At 44.6% G+C, this 22,601-nt stretch overlaps 1 protein-coding gene across 9 annotated transcripts in view; it reads right to left on the bottom strand.

Annotated features, from left to right (window-relative positions):
• Tjp1 (tight junction protein 1) overlaps positions 1 to 22,079 on the bottom strand; it is a 255,751-nt gene extending 233,672 nt beyond the window's left edge. For 4 of the 9 annotated variants that reach the window (XM_052713715.1, XM_052713716.1, XM_052713718.1 and 1 more), the window contains exons 1-2: positions 21,842 to 22,079; positions 5,795 to 5,927 (exon numbers count right to left, since the gene is read on the bottom strand). In XM_052713715.1, the coding sequence (XP_052569675.1) occupies positions 5,795 to 5,927; positions 21,842 to 22,014 (306 nt within the window). In that variant the 5' untranslated portion in view covers positions 22,015 to 22,079. The remainder of the gene's footprint in view (positions 1 to 5,794; positions 5,928 to 21,841) is intronic. The other 5 variants (XM_052713717.1, XM_052713720.1, XM_052713721.1 and 2 more) reach the window with 2 other exon arrangements.
• Between the last annotated feature and the right edge of the window lie 522 nt (positions 22,080 to 22,601).

The raw sequence follows: 22,601 nt of genomic DNA, 5'->3' as shown, positions 1-22,601 counted from the left end.
CTCCACCTCCACCCTGCCACTCCACCCCCAACAGGACACCCTCACCACAGCACACTCTACCCATCACCACATCCGCCTTCACCATCTCCTCCACCAAAGCACTCCGCTTCCATCACTACTGCCACTACCACCACCAAAGCAAGCCACCCCCTCCACCTTGTTTACTTACACGTCTACAGCCTTTACCTTTGCCAGCACCCAAAACATCCCCCTCCACCTCTTTCCCTTCCACACCTACTCCACTTCCACCATCACCTCCATTTCAAGCTCCACCACATTCTATTTCTACCACTACCTCTCCATTTTCTACTCCCACTTCTACCAAAACACCCCACCTGTCATTCCACCAATAAAACATTCCATATCTACCTCCCTCATCACAACTCTCTATGGTGTGTCTACCATCACCACTTCCTCCACATCTACCACCGCATTCTTCATCACCACAATTATCCATCTCCACCTTTACCTCTTTTCTTACCAAACAGCTCTAGCCCTGCTACCATACCAGTACCACTCTTATCTCCTCTACCACCACAGCCATCCACCTCAACCAACATCACCACTTACATCTCCAGTACAACCACTACCCTTCCATTCTACAGTGCCATATATCACCTCTACATTTACCCATACATACCACACCCTCCTATATGACCCCATGTCTACAGTCTGTTTCCACCTCCACCTCCACCTTTGCCACTATCACCATACCACCTACATACACCTCCACCATCACCATCATCGCTACATCCTCTGCCACCATCTCCATCTCTGCTGCCTCTAACTCATTTAATTAGACTGTGTTTAATTAGGCTGTGTCTAGGGTTACATTAAGAAGAAAATGGCCTAAGCTTACACTCTGGAGTAGCTTCCTCACAAACAGAATGAATGTCATCCACTGAATGGCTCTGTTCCCTATTTTAGATTTTAGAGAGGAAATCTGATCAAGAAGAGATGTGAAATTTCAAGCAAAGTGCCCTGCCCCTTAAATTCTTCACATATTTAGAATCCAAGAGAGCAGAAGACACAGAAAGGAAAATGCAGCCTGGTCCCTTTGAACAGGCAATGACTCCAGAGGGAACGGAGTAGCTAAGAATACTGTAAGGATTCCAAAAGCCAACACTCACTCTTCATACTATCTCCCTCCACACCCTCACCCCAACCCCGAGCATGGGAGCCTATGGATGTAGGAAGCCAAGGATACATGAGTTCTTATAAAAACTGGCATAGCATATATCCTACACATGCCCTCCTGCACATACGTATGTAGCCAGGTATGGTGACACAGGCCTTTTATCCCAGTACTTGGCAAGCAGAGGCAGGTAGATATCTATGAGTTTGAGACAAGCCTAGTACACATAGAAAGTTCCAGGACAGCCAAAGTTGTATAGTGAGACTGTACCTCAAAAGAAAAAGAAAAAAACTGTACATGTTCAGTACAGACACAAGTGTTTTTTCAAATACTTCTGATCCATAGTTGGCTGAATTAGAAGAAACCAAATACAAAGACAAAAGGGCTATTTGTCACTTTAGCATTCCAGTGTGTGTGTGTGTGTGTGTGTGTGTGTGTGTGTGTGTGTGTGTACCATTTAGCCATTACAATGTTGAAAAAAAGCCAGCTCTTCTAGGAAAATACATCTACAGAATATACTTGCTCAGTTCTGGCCTGGCCTGGCAAGATTTTACCAAGTATCTCCAGACACAGTGTCAAGAACCAGGAAGACTGGGTGGACTCCAGACCCCTGCATACACTAGGATGCTGATCCATTATGCCACAGGGTTTACAGAATGAGCTAGAGTGCCAGTCCCATTTAATCCCCACAGAGAAAGCTAAAACAATTGCTTCTCCCCAGGAGTGAAATGGCACCAATTGGATTCTGGGAAGAAGGCCAGGTCTCAGCTGGATCCCAAGGCTTCTGGGCCGGGAACCAGACCTTGAGACTCTGTCATAGGGCTCCCATTCTAGCTACACTCGATGTGTTTCCCAAGTGCAGTGTAAGATGAAATTCTTCCTTGTACGGACTTGGAAAAGTTAGCAGTCAAATGTAAAAATACAGTAGATTATGAACTATATATTTCTTTCTATTTCTTGTTTGTTTATTTTAGTTTGGTTCTTTGAGACTGGATTTCTCTGTGCAGTCCTAGCTGTCCTGGATTGCTCTGTAGACCAGGCTGGCCTTGAACTCAGAGATCCTTAGGCCTCTGCCTCCCAAGTGCTGGGATTGAAGGTGTGTGCCACCACACCCAACTTCTGTTTAGCCTCAATAGGCAAAGTAAGCTGTATATTTAGTATTTTTATAAATCTTAAAAATGGTATGTGGCTGGGCAATGGTGATGCATGTCTTTAATTCCAACACTCAGGAGGCACAGGTACATGGATCTCTGTGAGTTCGAGGTCAGCCTGGTCTACAAAGCAAGTTCCAGGACAGCCAGAGCTACACAGTGAAGCCCTGTCTTGAAAAACAAAAACAAAAACAAACAAACAAAAATGGCATCTAATAAGACGAAAACTTTGGCTTTTGTGAATTAGAACACTGATAACAAAATACCTATAACTATTTCCTAGAATAAGGCTTATCTGCTCCTATCCAACTATGTTCTCAACTGACGTTCTCAGAGGTCTTTACCAGGCATCTTCCCTTGAGACTCTGTGACTCAGAGCTTAGACATTATGGGATTAAGTTTCAAGTCTTACAGTAGAAAGTGAAAGCAGCCAAGCTATTAAACTCTTTGTTTATTTTTTATTTTTTAAATATTTGTTGATTTCTTACAAATGGAACAAATTTACTATAAGACATGTATCAATCTACAAATGTTCAAAGAATGATATGTCACTGCCCATTATGAATATGAAAGGAAAGAAAATAAATTCAAATTGTGAAAGACTCCAATTTATTACAGTCACAAGACTTTGTTACTACAGTCTCACGAGGGAAAAAGAGACAGAACCCCATGAGCCAAAGTCCACCATTCTTCAGTGCCAAGTTGGAAGCCCAAAGCCAAGCACACATGCGCGCACACACACACACACACACACACACACACACACACACACACACACCCAGATCCAGGAGGCTCTGTCCTTTCCCTTCTCATGTGAAATCACACAGCAACAATTTTCCAAAAGAAGGAAATTAACTTGCAGAGGGCGACTACTCTGGGGTGGTGCTATTTTCTTCCTTTCTTGACCATTGGCCAGATTAAGTCTGGCTTGGAAGGCAAGGAGCTAATCAGCGACTTAAAACATCATTAATAATTACAGGAAAAAGGTAACCATATTTGAGCTCAGCTTTCCCGATCATTCAAATATGCAGCTCTCTCTGGGAAAACAGACCCAACACGAAAACCCAAGACTTTGTAAGCACTGACATAATGTCCTATGGCAGTGGTTCTCAACCTTCCGAATGTGACCCTTTATACACTTCCTCATGTTGTGCTGACCCCCAACCATAATTTTTTTGTTGCTACTTCAAAACTGCAATTTTGCTACTGTTATGAATCATAATGTAAATATTTTGCAAGATAGAGGTTTGCCAAAGGGGTCACAACCCACAGGTTGAGAATGCTGTTCTCAGGGGTAAACCTCAAATGTGACCTCAGAGGACAAGTTATAACCAGAATACAAATTCACCACCATATTAAAATATAATCACCTTCAAACTCTGCATAAAAACGTTTGTGAAGCAGAAGTGAATGGTGGATGTATTTAGACTTGGGGCCAATTCCCAGGATATCTCATTATGGTTATGTAAATATTCCAAGATCCAAAAACCATTCCCAATCCAACCCACACGGGATCCCGAGCATGTCAGGGAAGTGATGAACAGCGTGAGAAATCCCCCTTCCCGACACCATCACCTTTTAAGAAGACCCACCCCTCTCCCAACCAGAACGATGGCGTTAGCAAGGAAACATAGTTTATCCCGTGCTAAATGCACTGGCTAACAGATCACATATCGGCAGCAATGACGCCGAACACCACAGGAAAGAGCCAGCACCATCTCAATTTCTACTCTTAGATGCCAGCAAGTAATTCCAATGTTCCTCAGCGTAGTCGCTGTTTCCCTCCTGAGAGCAAAGCACTTCATGTTAAAACACATTTGCATTTTCTACAATCGCCCTCACTGTTAGAACTCAGGTGGTATTTCCCAGTTATTCATGAATGTTTCCTTACCAGCCACATTTCACCTTAGTATATCTTGTGTCATAAAAAGTGTTCATGAGCAATTTTAAGTAAAATAATGAAACAATATTATACTAAAAATAATTATTAAAACTAAACATTTTATTTAAAAGATTTATTTGCTTTATGTAATGAGTGCCCTATCTACATGCATGACTTTATGCCAGAAGAGGGCATCAGATCCCACTATACATGGTTGTGAGCCACTATGTGGTTGCTGGGAATTGAACTCAGGACCTCTGGACAAGCAACCAGTGCTCTTAACCACTGAGCCATCTCTCCAGCCCCAAAACTAAACAAATTTTGAAAGTAAAAAAATGCAGCATTCACGTTTACTGAGCATCTGTTTCCATCAATGCCACGTCACCCAGAATAGTTTAGTGTCGCAGGCTAAACTCTAATTCCATTTTAGTATACGTCATGGAACAACAGTCAGTGGTATTTTTTTTTTTTTTTTTTTGGTTTTTCGAGACAGGGTTTCTCTGTGTAGCTTTGCGCCTTTCCTGGAACTCACTTGGTAGCCCAGGCTGGCCTCGAACTCACAGAGATCCGCCTGCCTCTGCCTCCCGAGTGCTGGGATTAAAGGCGTGCGCCACCACCGCCCGGCCAGTCAGTGGTATTTTTATGACTTGGAATTTTTCCAATCAGAACCCAAAAGGAAGAGATGGGACCTCTATTACAGTCCTAAATATCCAAGAGTCTGCCAATGAGTCCCCTGACAGAGAATATTCTAGGGTTTCCTTTATAGTGTTACAGCATCTCTTTTAGTTGAACAGAGCTTAAAAATGCTAGTGTTCCTCCAAAACCACATGGAATTTATCAGGTGAAAGTTTGTCATGTGTCTGGAAAGAAATATGACCATCAATGTTTTAAACCTTTAAAACAGAAAACACCACCATTAACTGAACTGAGACTTATGCCTGTCTCTATCAGGAAATCAGGTGTCTGGAGTTAATCAGAGGTGGACGTTGTGATTGGACAAATTTGTGACTGTCACAGAAATTTACATCAATAGTCTATTCCACTTATTTTTTCCTCTTTCCATTTGTGTGATGTGCGCACGTGTGTATGTCTATTCTGCATTTGTGTGGGCACACCTGTGTGTGGGTAGGCCTGCACATGACATCAGGGGTCACCCTCCATTACTCTTCCACCTCATTCAGTGAGGCAGTCTCTAAATCAGCCCCAGAACCCGCTGCTATGGCTGGTCATGCCAGCCAGCTTGCTCGGGTGTGTGTGTGGGGTCCCTGGTCTTGCTCTTCTGAGGCTGAGATGACCCAGAATTTACATGGGTTCCAGGGATCTGAATCATGGTCTTCAGGCTTGTGTGGCAGGCACATTAACTACTGAGCCATCTTCCCAACCCCTCAATTTAATTTTTTTGAGCGTTCAGGACTTTTGTCTTTGCAGTGGGATCTTCATTATGAACCATTTATTATAAAGGTTATCAGACACGCACTAGCTAGGAAAGCATTCTCATTGGTAACCTGTTAGGTATACCATTTTAAGAGTAGACCACCACAGAACAAGCTTGTTGCAGTTTTACAAAAATACAACAATAAAATTTTCATATTTCTTGAAAAACAAAAGCACATGCATTCCACTTACAGTGAGTTCACAGAAATCGATGCTGTCCAGGCTCTTGCTACGATGCAGTCTTCCTTTAATTCGTCTTAGGGAAGGTTTCCCTTGGCTCACACCAGAAGTAGCACCATTAGGGTTTTCAGAGGACGGAGTTACCCTGCAAGAAAGGGGGGATGCTTAAAGAGACAGGTTTACAGGTGAGCACATTTCAACTCACAGGTTGTTATGGAAACGCCAGATGCTTTTTTTCCCCCTCAAGACGCACATTCTATCAAATACTATTTCTGAACCTTTCTTGGCAGCTGACAAGTTGAGAAATTTTCTTGACAGAGTTCAAATATCTCAGAATTAAGATTCAAGAAAAGCCAGCTCCATGACCATCAAAGAAACAGTTCAGAGCAGGCTGCTGTTTCCTGGGGAACTTGCAGGCATCTGCTTCCCTCCGGGCAGTGATTTATGGAGCACTTAGTCCAGTGCCTGGCACACATGAGACAAGTCAGCCATCACAGACAACGCTTGGCAGGCTTTTGTTAGGCACGGACAAGACTTATTTAAACATACCTGAAATGTTTAAACACAAGAGTCAATACTGAATTCGGTATGATCGTGAGGTTAGCAAAACAGAGATTAAAAAACCAACAAAAAACACCCCCAAAACCAAAACCTAACCGTCCATAGAATGCACCCTGGGATCTGTGCTCATATGTGAAGACGCAGGACTGCCGGGCACTGGTTCTGAGTCACTGCTGGTAGCAGCATGAGCAACCTGGCTAGAGAAGGTGCCCAACCTGTGGGGACAGGACCCCCCGGTGCCGGACAGAGACAATAAGCCAGATACAGCAATAAGGCTATGGGTTGTCGAAGCCAGTGTCTTTTTTTTTTTTTTCCCTGAGACAGGGTTTCCCTTTGTAGCCCCAGCTGTCCTGGATCTTACTCTGTAGACCAGGCTGGCCTTGAACTCACAGAGATCCACCTGCCTCTGCCTCCCAAGTGCTGGGATTAAAGGTGTGCACCACCACCACCTGGCTTGTTTTCCTTGCTTTATGCTGGCATCTCCTACTGTAATACAGCCCAAACTCACATACTAACCTTTGTGACATAAGTTTTGAGACCTCCAATGCTGTCTGAAAGGGCACGTCCTCAATGCGTCACTTTTTAGAAAGACACACAGGCTGGAGCATTAGCAAATATTTAAATAGTTTTAATTTGCTCCATAGCTTAGGCTGGCTGAGAAGTCAGCCTCCTCCTGCCTGAGTGTCTTCACCTAGGGCTGGCATCACAGGCATGCACCACTCTGTGTGATGCTACTAGCAAAATACATCTGCTTTCTTTATTAGTAGGACAGTGATTATCATAGGGCAGTCTGAGGACACCTGTACTTTAGAATGAAGGGAATGCACATATTTAGATATTTGAAGAGCACAGAACTTTGTGAAAACGGAAAGTGGAAGCTGTCCTTCTCCCCTTATTTCAAACCTCCATCCCTCTTCTAAACCATGATGGCTAGTTCTTTACACAACCTCCCAAGCGAGTGTGCATGTTACTGGTTTTGTGTGTTCTTTTTTCTTTTAAAGATTTATTTATTTATTATGTATACAGTGTTCTGTTTTTGCATGTATCCCCGCAGGCCAGAAGAGGGAGCCAGATCTCATTACAGATGGTTGTGAGCCACCATATGGGTGCTGGGAATTGAACTCAGGACCTCTGGAAGAGCAGTCAGTGTTCTTAACCACTGAGCCATCCCTCCACCCCACCCCCCCGTGTTCTTTTTTCTTTTCTTTTCTTCTCCCCCCTCCTTCTCTCTCCCTCCCCCCCCCCCCCCCCCCCCCCGTTTTTCAAGAGTTTCTCTGTGTTAACAACCCTGGCTGTCCTGGAACTCACTCTGTAGACCAGCTGGCTTTGAACTCAGAGGTCTGCCTGCCTCTGCCTCCCAAGTGCTTAAAGGCATGTGCCACCATGCCCAGCTGTGTGTTATTTCTTTTTAAAATGTATTAATAAGGTGACCAAATTGTATTTTTCTGTACCATATTTTTTCATTTAACAGACCTTGAAACTATTCCCATAATAACCCACACAAAACTATTTCTCTCATCTTAACAACTAAATAGTATTTCATCTATGGAATAACATATTTTATTAAACCACTGCCCTGTTGATGGGAATTCAGTTTCCAAATGCTTCCTATCACACCATAAGACAACGGCCCCCTTTGACATTTGCATACAAATGCATTCTTTACTGAAGAAACAGTCCTGGGAGCAGAATGCAGGTGCAGGATGGGCGTTTTCTGAAAGTTACCAGATACAGCTACCATACCTTCCGAATGGGCATGTCCATCGGTGCTGCAGGACAGTGCCCGCTGAGAACTGGAGCTGCCTGCCCAGCCGCTCTCTTACTTCATTGGCTTAAAGCCCAATCTCTCTATGTTCCTCGTGGTTTTGTATTGCTGAACTACGACTTCTGCAAACAGGACTGTTGCAAAGTTTCCCAGCACGAATATGGCCTTTTCGATTGATCTTTATGTAACTGCTAGTTTTTGCTTTACATATTTCAAGTACTTTTATTGCCTTATTGTCTGTGACTCAGATCTTAGGGATTTGATCTACATAAAGTCTCTATGCCAATGGCAACGTTTACTTTAAGGATTTTTTCATGGCAATTTCCCCACCCATGTTTTAATCTTTACCTTCTTCTAGTTTATCTCTTTTGTGTGCCTATACTTTCTTTTTCTTTTCTTTTTTTTTAGAGATTTATTTATTTATTTATTTAAAGATTTATTTATTTATTATGTATACAGTATTCTGCCGGCACATATCCCTGCAGGCCAGAAGAGGGCACCAGATTGCATTACAGATGGTTGTGAGCCACCATGTGGTTGCTGGGAATTGAACTCAGGACCTCTGGGAGAGCAGCCAGTGCTCCTAACCCCTGAGCCATCTCCCCAGTCCCATGCCTATATTTTCAATCTTTTCTCTTATGTTGTATCTGTAACTCCTGGCATGAAGTAGAGTATGTTTCTTTTTTATCCAATCGGAGAGAACATGTCTTCTGAGATGACTTGAGTCCATCGGAACTTACTGTGGGTACTGATCTATTGAGATGCATTCCTGCCATCTTGTCTTATGGGTTTTCACGTAAATATTTTCTTCTTTATTTTTCTGCTTAATTAGTATCATTAGGTTTCCTCTGACCCCACCTCCCTTGGGACTTCATTCTGTTTCCAAGTAATAAGAGTTTAAAGTTACATTAGGATGACTGCTGTGGAATAATCCTTCTGTACACTGTGGAGATGTGTTGTTCTCATTGTTAATAAAAAGCTGATTGGCCAATAGCTAGGCAGGATTTTAGGGGTAGAGAGAATGCTGGGAAGAAGGAGGGTGGAATTGGGGGAGTCGAGAGCCAGATGCAGAAGAAGGAACATAGGAAATTCATAGATGAGGTAAACAAGCCTCGGGGCAGCACACAGATTAATAGAAATGGGTTAATTTAAATTGTAAGAGCTGGTTGGAGACAAGCCTAAGCTATTGGCTGAGCATTTATAATTAATTAATAATAAGTCTCTGTGTGGTTATTTGGGGAGCAGGTAGCAGGATAGAGCTGATCAGCAGTCTAGATGGAAAAACTCCACCTACAGGCGACTCTTAACATTAGCTAGTTAACTGCAAACACACATGCATGAACATACTCACATAGGCACACAGAGGGAGCTGGATTCCCTGTAGACAATAAACTCTGCAGACACTCACTTCCCTTATAGAAAATAGTGAAATATTTGCACACAATTTATGTGCACTGTCCATGTATTTGAAGTCATTCTAGATTACTTATAATACTGATACAAAGCAAATGTCATGCAAGGAATAGTAATGCTGTGCTCTTTGAGGAATAATTACAAAGAAAGTATTAGCCTATTTTTGCCCACAGAGGTAGAGCCTGTGAATATGGAACCCAGTGTTTTAAGGGCAGACTGTAAATAGTTAAACTCACCTCTTCTACCAACCACAGGCTCACCAGTATCCCACACCCTCCTCTGCAACAAGCGGCCTTCCACCTCCTCACTCCCTTCTTAGTGCTTCCACACCCCGAGCTCTACCCGCTCAGAGAAGCTGGCAGGTTTCCTAACTGCTAGGCCCTTCCTCTGGTCTCTTTAGCTCACTCCTCCAGTATCTGTTGTCAATTTGTTTGGCCATTCTCTTTTCTATTGATGAACAAGTTTCTTTGTTTGTTTGTTTGTTTTTGAGACAGGGATTCCCTGTGTAACAGCCCTGTCTGTGTTGGAACTCACTTTGTGGACCAGGCTGGTCTCAAACTCACAGAAATCTGCCTGCCTCTGCCTCCCAAGTGCTGGAATTAAAGGCATGTGCTAGATGAGCAAGTTTTAAACTTTGAAAGTATCTAGACCTAATTATCGAAATGCCTTTTTTGCACTTTCTCCAAATCACCATCCATCCAATGTCTTCTCTTTCCTCAAGGACTTGATAATCCTGGGAGACCTAGGTTACTTCTATTTGTACTGGGGCATACTTGTCTGCTACAGTATTCACTGTGCCTGCCGTCAGTGACTCTGATAGAGACACAGATGTGCTGCCAGGAGGTTTGTGGAAACATTTTGGGTCAAGAGACTTGGTAGATCCCTCGGAGGGAGCCACATTTCTCTGGCCCGGCACCCACAGGCTGCTTTAGGAAGTAAGAAAGCAGCACCTTTGTCAGCTACTGTCACAGACAGAGAGGGTGAAGAGCCACCCTCAGGACATCACGTAAACTAACTCCAAAGCGCTCCAGATCTCCCAGCACTCTGTCCCTGGGGTCCCCCTGAAGCCAGACACCCCAGCTGTGCCCTGGACAGTGGTTCTACAAGTCTTTCTTCCTGGTTCAGCTCCCCCACTTTCTAAGCATGTCAGAATTCTCAGAAATACTATTCGTGGAGGGCATTCTTTACTGTTTACTCAGATTGTCATTCATTCGGTTTTAATAAACGTTTCAATTTTTGCTAAATTTCCAGTAAGTCCTCTTTCCAGTTCAGTTCCCAAAGAACAAATTCGATGATGTCATGTTCAGGATTCTCAACAAGTAGAGAAGCACACGTACAGCTCCATTGTCTTCTCTGTGGTCAAAGTCCTTCCCAGAACAATGAGGAACTTTACTCACAGGGAAACATTTCAGGACACCGGGATGGGCAAGGGCTTTCTTGGACAAGGCCTCAAAGCACAGGACACAAAACAAACAAACAAAAATAAACAAATGGGATTACATCAAACTAAACAACTTGTGTACAGGAAAGGAAACAGCCAACAGCAAAGGGCCAGCCTACAGAAGGGAGAAAAGAGCTACCACCCAGAGTCGATGAGGAACCCCAAAAACTCAACAGCAAACCAGAAAATATTCTAGTGTAAAGAATGGCCAGTTGCGTGCAGTGGGTGACTACAGATCACAGCTCCTTAAATTGTGCATCAAAACCCACATGAGGTCATATAACTGACTGTGAGGGTCATGGAAAATTTGACAACAATAAAGAGTTTCTGTTCAGGCAAGAGCCCAAACTTAATTCAAAATCAAAATGTAATGTCTCAGGCAGTGCTCGCCTGCATTGTATCGTGACTTCACTACAGCGTTGCTTCTGAACACACAGCTACATGCTTTGACAACCATGCCACGATGTGAAGGAACACTGTTGTGTGCTAGTATGCTGCTGGCACAGCAGCTCAGGTTCAGGACACACTATTCATTGCACATTTTACTAGAGATATGTTTTCATTACAGAAACGTCCTCATTGCAGAAATCAAAGACAGCATTTTCTTACTGTCCATCTTTAACGTGTAAATATCAAGTTAGCATATCTTTGGATTGTATGGTGTTAGAATGTTTGGTTTTAAAAATTACTGTATGAGCAGGTATGATGGCGCATGCCTTTAATCTTAGCACTCAGGAGGCAGGCAGGCAGATCTCGGTGAGTTCTAGGCCAGCTTGGGCTATATAGTGAGTTCCAGGACAACCAGGGCTATGTAGAGAGATCCTGTCTCAAAACAAACAAACAAACAAACATTGTTCTTTAAGCTGCTGACTTGAATGAATTTTGGCTTGGAATTAAGACAGAATTTACAACAATTTCTGAAATGGCCCTAAACATACTTGTATCATTTTATATTCCATATTTATGCAAAGCAATACTCTCAGGATTGATGCCTGGTTATCAAATCAAGATGCTGACAGCTCTGAAACATGGTGAAGGTGCTGTGTCATGCAGTATGAATTTTCAGACAAGACTGATAAAATAAACAAGCATATCCCTCTTACTAGTATGTAAACTGGCTTCAGTCTAATGAATAACAAGATTATATGTATACTAAGTAATTGTTTTAAAATAATTTTTACATGATTTATTATTGTCTTAGGGTTTATATTGCTGCAACAAAATTTATTATTGTCTTAGGGTTTATATTGCTGCAACCAAACACCATGACTAAAAAGCAGGTTTACTCCGCTTACACTTCAACATTGCTGTTCATCACCAAAGGAAGTCAGGACAGGAACTCAAACAGGGCAGGATCCTGGAGGCAGGAGCTGATGCAGAGGCCATGGAGGGGCGCTGCTTACTGGCTTGCTTCTTATGGCTTGCTCAGCCTGTTTTTTAATAAAACCCGGGACTATCAGCCCAGGGATGGCACCACCCACAATGGTCTGGGCCCTCCCCCATTGATCACTAATTTAGAAAATGCCTCACAGCTGGATCTCATAGGAACATTTCCTCAAATGAGGTTGCTTCCTTTCTGGTGACTCTAACTTATGTCAAATTGACACAAAATCAGCAAGTACAATTACCATTGAAATATTATATGTATACTTATTTTATATGCCTTTATAGCTGAGGCCACTTAAAATTATTTTGGTAAAAATAATTTAGGAGTGGGAAATATTTAAGATGCCCTACCAAGCAAAACAATGTACTTTATATTTTAAAAGAACTAGAAGAAAGGATATTGAATGTTTTTTGTTATTGTTTTGTTTTATTGTTGTGTTTTTGAGACAGGGTTTCTCTGTGTACCCCTGGCTGTCCTAGAACTTGCTCTGTAGACCAGGCTGGCCTTGAACTCACAGAGATCCATCGCCTCTGCCTCCTGAGTATTGGGCCACCACTGACTGGCTAGGATAGTCAATGTTTTTATCATAGAGAAATGATAAATTTGGGGGGAGATGTGTGTATATAGATTTAACAGTTTAATACTATATAATGTATGTGTATACTAAGCATCTGATGAAACTCCATAAATATGTACAATTTTAATTTAAATCCCAATTAAAAATAAATTTAACTTCAATTTAAAAAGAACTTTAGTCAAATAAGAAAATAATTAAAAAAACTACAACCTAGCTTTTCTTTTTATTTCTTGTCTGCTAGTTACACGGTTTGACTGTATTTTAGGAAATTAATGTAAATATAACACCAGCTCTTTTGGGTGAAGAAATTTAAGATTTTTCACAAGGTTTTCTGACATCTCACTTAGAAAGTCATACAACTTTCTCTTTTCTGCAAACTGTAAGCCTAACACTTAAAGCTTGACATGAAATTTATATCCATAATTACAAGTGGCTAGGGTGTACGATGCTTATCAGAGATGGTTCAGTGAAATATGAAGTTCCATGATGAGGCAAAACAAAAAAATCATAAATATAATCAGAGGACTGGAACTACCCCCTCAGGCCCACCAGGGTCATAACACAAATATTTAGTAATCAGATGAGTGGGACTGGTGTGCATCTGGTGGTCATCAGCTCAGGACCCACCTCGCCCACGGACTCCCAAGAACATGGCATTTTGTCTGAGTTGAAGCTGGCTTCTGCTCAGGAGTACCATTAACTTAAGAGCTCTGACCAGGTCTCTGAGGATTAGACACCAGAGGCTAAAAGGCAGAGGGCTTAGTGTAAACTCCCCTCTCTTTGGAGGGGAGTAAGAAAGCACGCCGACCCAGGTAATATCAGAGATGTTAGCTCCAGGGGAAGCGGAAGTGACTGAGTACACACGGTGCAGGTGACACACTGCTTCTCTTTTTCCATCTCATCGTTGTTGTGCATCACTGTGGGTCCTGCAGGGTGCTGCGCAGGTGCTCAGTTTTCTGTGGGACACTCACAATAATGTTTAGGATGCCTATAATTTCTTGAGTAAGTACAAAAAAACCAAACAGTCTCATTGGACACTCTTGAAATCAATCTCCCCTTCACCATACCTTCCTCTCTCCTCCTCCCTCCCTCCTCCCTCCTCCCCTCTTCCCTCCCTCCTCCCTTCCTAAGGTATCCCTTTTCCAACCCTGGTATTATGGAGGTCAGCTGAGAAACTCAGACTCTGAGGACAGTTCCAGAAATACTAGAGGAACAGTTTTTGCTGACAAGGAAGCACAGTTGGGAATGGAGGCCTGAGCACCTTATAGAACTTACCTTAAATTAAGGAGAAATTAATAATTAATTTACAAGAAAGCTGTTCTTTATTTGAAATTCCATTAGTTACAAAAGTAAGAGTGTTGTCTGAGTAAGAGTACTATACCCGACTCAACCATGTGGGACAACAGAGCTCGTTGTCATTAGAGATGGGAGTGAGGACGGAATGGTCCCAGGGTCCCATCCTGGACACGAGTTCTGGAGCAGCTGTGTGACTTTGGGCAACAGTTTAAATCCCTCCAAATCTCAGTTTCTTGCCGGGTTTGGTGCATGGAAGACTGAGGCAGGGAAGTTGCTTTGACTTTGTGTCTACATAGTGAGTTCCAGGCCTGCCTGGACTTCAGAGTGAGAGAGGGTAGTGAGTGTGGGAGTGGGTTGGGGTGGGGTCTCTCTCTCCACCCTCCTCTAATTTTCTTATGCAACCCTATTTTCTTCTTGGGCATAGCCAAAGTGCCTACAAGGCAGAACTCTAGGATCTTCCCCTTTGACTTCCTGTTTCCAAATGTGGCCCTCTTCCTGGCTCCTGGCTCCGGGCTCCCATTGGCTGTACTAGCTGCTTGTTAGGCAAGGCTGTGATCTATGCTGCAGACTCCACTATCTCAGCTGTCAAGGAGGAAGGAAGCATGCATCCTCCCCGTCCTGGGCTTGAAGCGCAATGCAGTCAGCTTCCTAGAGAGACCCTCATTTGGGGACTAGCTGGCTCTGGCCCAGACATTATCACCAGCCCGGTAAACTGTTTACCATCTCCTTCTAGTTCCTTGTGTGTGATCTCCTGGCCGAGGCCATCAGGGAAAAGTAAACACCAACCTGGTCCTATCAATCATGTCACACCTGAAGTCACAAGCCCCAGGCTCGCTCTTGGCCGCTGTCCAAATCCAGTCTGCTAAACTTCTGACGTGGGCCAGTGAAGCTCCATAAGTCCCCCAGGAAACTCACATTTCACTCTTCCAAAAGGCACAGCAACGCGACACACCTCCTTGACACTGTTTACTGTTCCTCCCAGACCCTTCCCTCAGCTGGAATGTCTTTCTACTCCCCATCCTGGAGGCCAAATGTGTCCAGAAGTCCCTGGCCTTCATTCAGTATGTGTGCCAAGGAGGAGCTCTGCTCACTGCCATTTCTGACCACACCTCACATAGTACAAACAATCTAAGCTCTTCTGCCTCATCCCTTTCCCATTTCCAGTATAAGAGGACTTAGTAACAACAAAGAATTGGGCCAAATAAACAAATAAGATGGTAAAAATGAAGCAGTTAGATAAGAAGAAATTATCTACCAAGTTAATCACTAATCCCTCTATAAGATACTAATTTAGGTGTGGAAGAGATGTCTCCGCAGTGAAGAGCATTTGCTGCCCTTGCAGAGGCTCTGGGTTTGGTTCCCAGCATCCATATGGCGGTTCACAACCGTTCATAACTCCGGTTCCAGAGAATCCCAAACCTTCTGACCTCTACAGGTACCACTCATGCATACACTACACATACATACATGCAGACAAAATACTAACACATGGAAAATAAAACAAATAAATCTAAAAATTAAAGATATTAATTTGAAAATATTAGCAACAGACAGCTATAATCAACTCGGGGCAACGCTAATGAATGACATTGCTGGGAGGCCCTATAAACATTTGTCCTTATACTCATAGAGAAGTAGAGTCTTCACACACACCCCCCATCAAGGAAACTTCTCTTTTCAGTAGACAGAGACCACTATAGAAAACCACAACCAATCAAAATGCAGATTGCAGAGGCCAGCCCCAGTGGAGACATCTACAAAGTACTCTTGCACTTAAGGCTCGGGGAACATTGTGAAAGCGGAGGGTGGCGGGGGAGGGGAGGTGGGGAAGAGTCAGAGGATCAGGGAGTTTGAGACTGGACTATCAGAAGCTACCCCCACGAAGTCTCACCAACATGACTGGCCGAATGTGAGCTGGACAAAGACGATGCCAATGGACATGCCAACTCTGACAGGGGAGAAGCCCTCAAGGCTTCAATCCTACACAAAGAACCATGGGCAACTGAAGAAAGCTGGGGGCAGAAACCGTGGTCTTCCTCAGGGAAGAGCACAACAACTGTTCATCCAGTGCCAAATGGTCAGTCCTGAAAACACACATACACACAACATTATTCAGACTGAACAGGCTATATGTAGGAATATGTATGTATATACATATATGCATTCAATAGCAATTAGTGAAAAAAAGAGGCCATCAGTGTGGAGGAGAGTGGGCAGGGGCATATAGGGAGGGTTTGGAGGGAGGAAAGGGAAAGGAGAAATAGTGTAATTCTATTATAATATCAAAAATAAAATAAAATAAACTATGAAAAGAACTTGGATTTTTGAGCCCTGCATGTTCCTGCAGGAAGGAAGACCTTGCTGACCCAAGAGTGCACCATGAACCATCCCTGGATAAAGAATATTCTACAAGGTACTTCCTGTTCCTTTGTTGTCTCAGCCATACTCTTCTTCCAACAATGTATTCTTCCTGCTCAATTGTCTTTTGAACCCCAATAACCACCGTGACACCAGTGTCTAGGCAAGTGAATGACTTTGTTTGTACAATGGAAAAATACAGTACCTACCTCACAGAGGTGCTTAAGTGGAATGACAGGAGGCTTGGAAAGCTCTTCCACTGGGTCTGCAGGGAGTAACGTTGACAGTAGCTTTTCCTATCTTCCCTTATGGGGAGGCTGCGGAATGAGCGTATTGAGACTATATAACTTCCAACAACTATGGAAGCAAATGAGCAGCGGACATTCTTAGAAGATTGCAGGAAGTGAACTGGCTAGGCCCCTCCCTAAGGTCAGTGCAAATGCTCCAGAAAGCAGTTGGTGTGAAAACTCAAAGACAGTCAAAAATAAAATTATTATGAAAACATTTGTTACATTTCACATAAAAGTAGATCAGGGTAATTATTATTTGGGCCTGTGGAAGAATTTCATCTTCTTTAGGAAAAAACAGTGTCTGCAAATGTAATCAAGTTGAAGTTCTTGAAATGAGAGCATCCTGGATTACCCAGGTAGGCCCTGAATCCAGTGATGAATGTCTGTAAGGAAGGGACAGACGAGGCAATGAGGGACACAGATGAAAAGGCCATGTGCAAAGAGAGCCAGAGACAAGAGTGACATGGCCATTGAGAACACCTAGGCCACCAGAAATAGGAAAGACAAGGGAGGGTCCACTCCAGAGCCGTCCAGGACACGCACACCTTGACTTGGGACTCCTGACCTCCAGAGCTGTCAATCAAAGGACAGTGGTCTGTTCTCAGAGTCCTAGGAAATACAGCGTGGTGACCGAGGGTGGTCCCCAAAGAAAGCCAGCTAGCCACACAAACATGCTTCTCTGCAGGGCAGGGCTAAAAGGCCCCAGTGGTTCCAAAGACATTGTGTTCAACAGTTTTTCAGTCTCCGTGACAAACACCTGGAGAACGCAATCTCAGAGGCGGGGAGTCTTCTTCGGGCTGTTTGATTCAGAGATATTTAGTCCGTGTGCCTGACTCACCACCCCTGGGCTCATGAGCAGGAACATTACGAGACAATAAAGCTGCCCACTACACTGTGAGGAGAGAATAAAACAGCCAGACACAGGGAGGCTGGGGACAAAGTAGAGCCCCCAAGGACATGCCACGGTGCCATCCTTCAACTCGCCTCACTCGCTGCTCTGGAAGTTTCCATCACTTTCCAATAATGCCGTCAAATGATGAGTCTGACAATAGATGAATCCACAGATGGGATCAGAGACCTTACAAGCCAAATCACCTGTCAATGATTAGCTCCAGCAGCTGGGCTGAGCAGGCCTTCAACAAAGATTTTTTTTTTTGTGCGTGTTGGGGGGGCGGCACTTTATAACCAAACCATAACAACAGCAATGGTTTTGAACAGATCACTGAAAACGTCCCCACTTCCTGTTTCTAGGATCTAAGAGGAAGGGATGAGCTGGGAAGGGGTCCTTCCAACTCGAGGCTGTTTGTTTAGGTTTCTGCCTTCATTGGTGCCCAAGTAAACCTTCCCTAAAACATTAGCAGAACCAGTAAGAAAAACAGAAGGGCACCCCACAAAGAAAAGCTGATAGCCACAAACACCCAAAGTAGACAGAAGTGTGGGAACAAAGCATGAGATCACTCCATTCTGTCCTTCACGCCGCCAGCATAAGCTTTGCAAGCACAACAAGGTCTTTATACACAGAACGTAACCATTCAGACACACATACACACAGATACACACAAGAGAGTGGGGGGTGGGGGAAGCAGGGAGCATACACATTTTCATAAACGTCTCGGCACAAATCTTCATGTATGCAAATTTTTATAGTACAGACTCACATGTTGTAAGTGGGCAGACGCTGGTGCCTTCCAAGGTTTGGCTATGGCTGCTGGAATCTGCTGTAGGTTACTACTCTGGAGTTGGACCGGTGCTCTCCCAATGCAACACTGTAACATTTAACACTGCCTTCCCCAAAGCTCTCCCACAACTGCTCCAAGACCCTGACCCTGACGAAAGGAAATGTTATCTAGAAGAAAATTCCGGAGGACAAACTGGATACACGACTCGGGCAGCACAATATTCTCCGACCTAAAAAGGGGTAGGGCGAGGGAGATGGCTCTGTTCTCACACGGCCTGTGCCTCTCGTCCTTCATTTCTTCTGTCCCTTACACACACTCACTAATGGAGTTAATTAATGGAGTTATCAGGGCCCGCCTGGATAAGATGCTCTCTTCTCAAGAACTGCCAAGGCCTGAGGACCTGAGTTTGATCCCTAGGATCCACACGTGGAAGGAGAGAACCCACTCACACACGTGCTATGGTGCACACACGCACATCCCATCCCCATCACACACTAAACAAATAGATTCGAAAAGGAGAAGTATATATCTGTTTTGAGAAGACTCACCAATGCCAGGGTTTTCCCGGATATTATGTTCTTCAGTTTGCCACTGGAGAAATGAGAGGGCTCCTAAAAACTAGCATTAAATGGAAACTGATTTTTTTTGGTAAAACACGGAGAAGTTGATAGGAAATGCAGCAGCTTTTTGTGGGCCATCTCTTAGTAAGACGGTTTTTATCTCTGACCCTGATTCACTCTTGGCCTCCGATGTGAACTGCAGGGGTACAAAAATCACCTCGATTTTATTTCCTTGAGTCCCGTCATCACAGACTCTGTTTCTTGAGAAGCAGCCCTCCAATCGAAAGAGCATAAATCTCATCAAATGCTCACGTTCATGCTTAGCAGCTTCTCAATGAGTCCACGTCAAGCACCAAGACAATGGTTTCTTGAAACTTCCTCCCTAGCCATGCCTGATTAAGAATTCATCTACCAGGCTGGGGGTGGAGCTGAGTGGGAGACATCTTGCCTAGCATGTGAGGTTTTAGGTTTGATTCCCAGAACGGCTCCAAAGCATTCACATATTCATTCAACTAATATTTATTGAGGAGCTATTTGGGGCCAGAGAGCATTTGTAGGAGATTTAGCAATGGATTAAATAGAGAAAAATCCTGCTCTGTATAATTTATATTCATGTAGAGAGACAGAGAACCTATATGAAAAATCAGCAAGATATATAGTTTGTTTCATCAGTTAAATGCATAGAAGAAATGCAGGCTGCAGTACCTGCTGGTGGTGACATATTTTCTCCCTGTATGCCATCAATACAGCCAAGAGTGACCTATTTGTTTTTTGACTTCCCCTGTGTGTGTGTGTGTGTGTGTGTGTGTGTGTGTGTGTGTGTGTGTGTGTGTCCAAGCCTCATGACCTCTTGGAGCCAAGCATCTTTATCCAATAACCATCTTGCCAGTTTTTGTTGTTGTTGTTTGTTTGTTTTTGAGACTGGGGTCTCAGGTTGGCCTTGAACTCATATTTCTGCCTCAGCTTTCCAAGTGATGGAATTATAGACATTTACCATCCAGCTCTGCCTAAGAATGACCCATTCTTCATTTATTTGTTAAAAACCATCTTCCACAGATGTTTTCTTTTTCAGTGCTTGGGCTCAAGTTCAGGTTGTTGAATGTGTTAGGCAAGTACTCTACTGCTGAGCCACACCCCCTTCCCCAAGGACACATCTTTTTTTTTTTTTTTTCTGTTTATTTTTTAAAGACAGGGTTTCTCTGCATAGCCCTGGTCATCCTGGAACTTGCTCTGTAGACCAGGCTGGCCTTGAACTCAGAGATCCACCTGCCTCTGCCTCCCAAATGTTGGAATTAAAGGCATGTGCCACCATTGCCAGGCCACCAAGGACATACCTTAATTCAATTGTTGCCAACCTTAGCAGTCTAGCCTTCTATGAGCTGTCCTTGGCTGGCTAACAAGTGTAAATGCCTTTTTCAAAATAAGTGTGTCTTTAACAAATGGGGGAGGAAGATGGAAGATGCTAACATTTCCTAAGTGTGTGTTGCTCACCCAGGCCCAGCAGTAGGAACAGGCTGATTTGACATCAGAGCTGATCTGTGTAACATCATAAGAGAGATAACAAGTGTCTCGGCTTACCCATGGAGAAACAGTCATGACTATAACTTGCTGAAGGTCACACTGTAAATGGCACAGGGGAAATTTGAACTCTGCACCCACAATTATAGTCTTCCCTTCACTATTGACCATTATTGGAATTCTTTTTTTTTAAAAAAAAACCTACATTCCCTCGATTGATTAACCGTTACAGACTCTGAAGCGTTGTTTCAGGTTTTATATAGCAGAAGTTACTTCTCCACTTCACAAAGGCAGCCTTACTTCAGATTTCTCTACTTAGGCTTATATTACCCTATAGCCAATAGAATTGAACAGCTAAATAAAATATTCATATCCTATACTGAGCACTGACTACTAATTTTCAAATTAAAACGGTCATTGAATCTCACAATTATCAGTTCCTGACACCTCTCCCCAGCCCACTACTTTTCCTTTCTTGTTTCTTTGGTGATTGAATCTTAAGCCTATATCTCCAGCCAATGGAATGCCCAGGTGCCAATGGGATCCCATGCAGCATATTTAGATGCTAATACAACATGCAACCTACAGGATGAACGACTGTGTGAACCAGATCTGGATAATTCCTAGACATTTTCACTTAATGGTGTTCTTTTCAGTTACCTCGATAACAGCTTCCAGGTCGGAGGAAGCAGATATCGTGCAGATAAAATGACAGTCCTCGACAAAACGACGGTACCATCACAACTTCCTCCCCTTAGCGTGGGAACAGCTCATCTTTTACTATGCACCCAACAGCAGGTGCATTGGGGGGAAATAACAGAAGACGCACCGACAAGGACCAATGGATTGCAGGGCTAGGTCGCAGTCTGCGGCAGAGCTCGGCGTGCAATTCTCAGTCAGCAGCACTCGCCGGCGCCCAGGGGAAGGAGAGCCCGAGCGAGGCCGGGATGCGGGGCGCGGGGGTCCCAGCCGCTCCCGCCCCGCGCGCTCTCGGAGCCGCCCGCAGGAGCGCGGCGCGCGGCCGGGGCGCTGGGCGATGGCTGCTCCGCCAGCTCTGCGCGCCCCACCGCTGCCAGGCCCCGCGCCCCCGCCCTACTCCTGCGCCCCTGTCCCTGTCCACGCGCCCCGGCTCTGCCCCCGGCGCCCCTGTCTCCGTCCGCGCGCCTCCGGTATCCCCATTCCCCTGCCCGCGCGCCCCAGCCCCGAGTCCTTACCACAGCTTCCTCTTGAGCGGCAGGAGGCTGCCGCGGTTGGACGGGGTGACGCCGATGGCCATCTGCAGCACCGTCAGGTATTTCTGGTACTTCATCTTGTCCCCGCTCCGCTCGCGGGCAGGGCCCCGCCGCCGCCGCCGCCGCCGCAGACACAGCCCCTCCAAGCGCTGCATAGATCAGCTCTGGGCCATCCGCCGCCCCGCCGCGCGCACCGGCTCCCGCTCCGGCCGCCGTGCGTGGCCCGCTCGCGCCGCCGTGCGTGGCCCGGTACAGCCGCCGTGCGCGCCCTCCGCCCGCTCTCCGCCGCCCCGCGCGAGCTCGGCACCGCTGCGCACCGGCGGGCGCGGCCTGGAGGCGGCGCTAAGCGAGCCTTGCAACGCGCAGGTCCGCACCCCACGTGCCTCAGTTTCCCCAGGGGCTGGCAGCTCATTTTCAGTCGATTATGGCCGTAAAGAATCTCAGAGCATGAAAAAAAATTGTATATGATTACCACTTCGTGGTTTCTCTCTAAGTGTTTTATTTTCTGCCCTGATGTGATTGACGATTTTATATTTCTACAGGCTGCATTGCATATATGTTATATATACACGGGGGTGCAATTCTCATGCACGTGGTAGTTCCGGATAGTGGAAATGCTGGAGTCGGGCAAATGTACCTCAATAATCAATTGTGAAAAGTTGAGTTTGTTCCATGACCTTTAAACTTATTATGGGACTAATGTACAGGGAAAAGAAAAAAGTAGACAACGGATGCATTTTAC

The sequence above is a fragment of the Peromyscus californicus genome, unplaced genomic scaffold (genome assembly GCF_007827085.1).
Source record: "Peromyscus californicus insignis strain IS unplaced genomic scaffold, ASM782708v3 Scaffold_4__1_contigs__length_199733344, whole genome shotgun sequence".
NCBI classification, from domain to species: domain Eukaryota; kingdom Metazoa; phylum Chordata; class Mammalia; order Rodentia; family Cricetidae; genus Peromyscus; species Peromyscus californicus.
The sequence above is the reverse complement of the archived record's forward strand: the minus strand, read 5'-3'. Positions and strand labels throughout refer to the sequence as shown.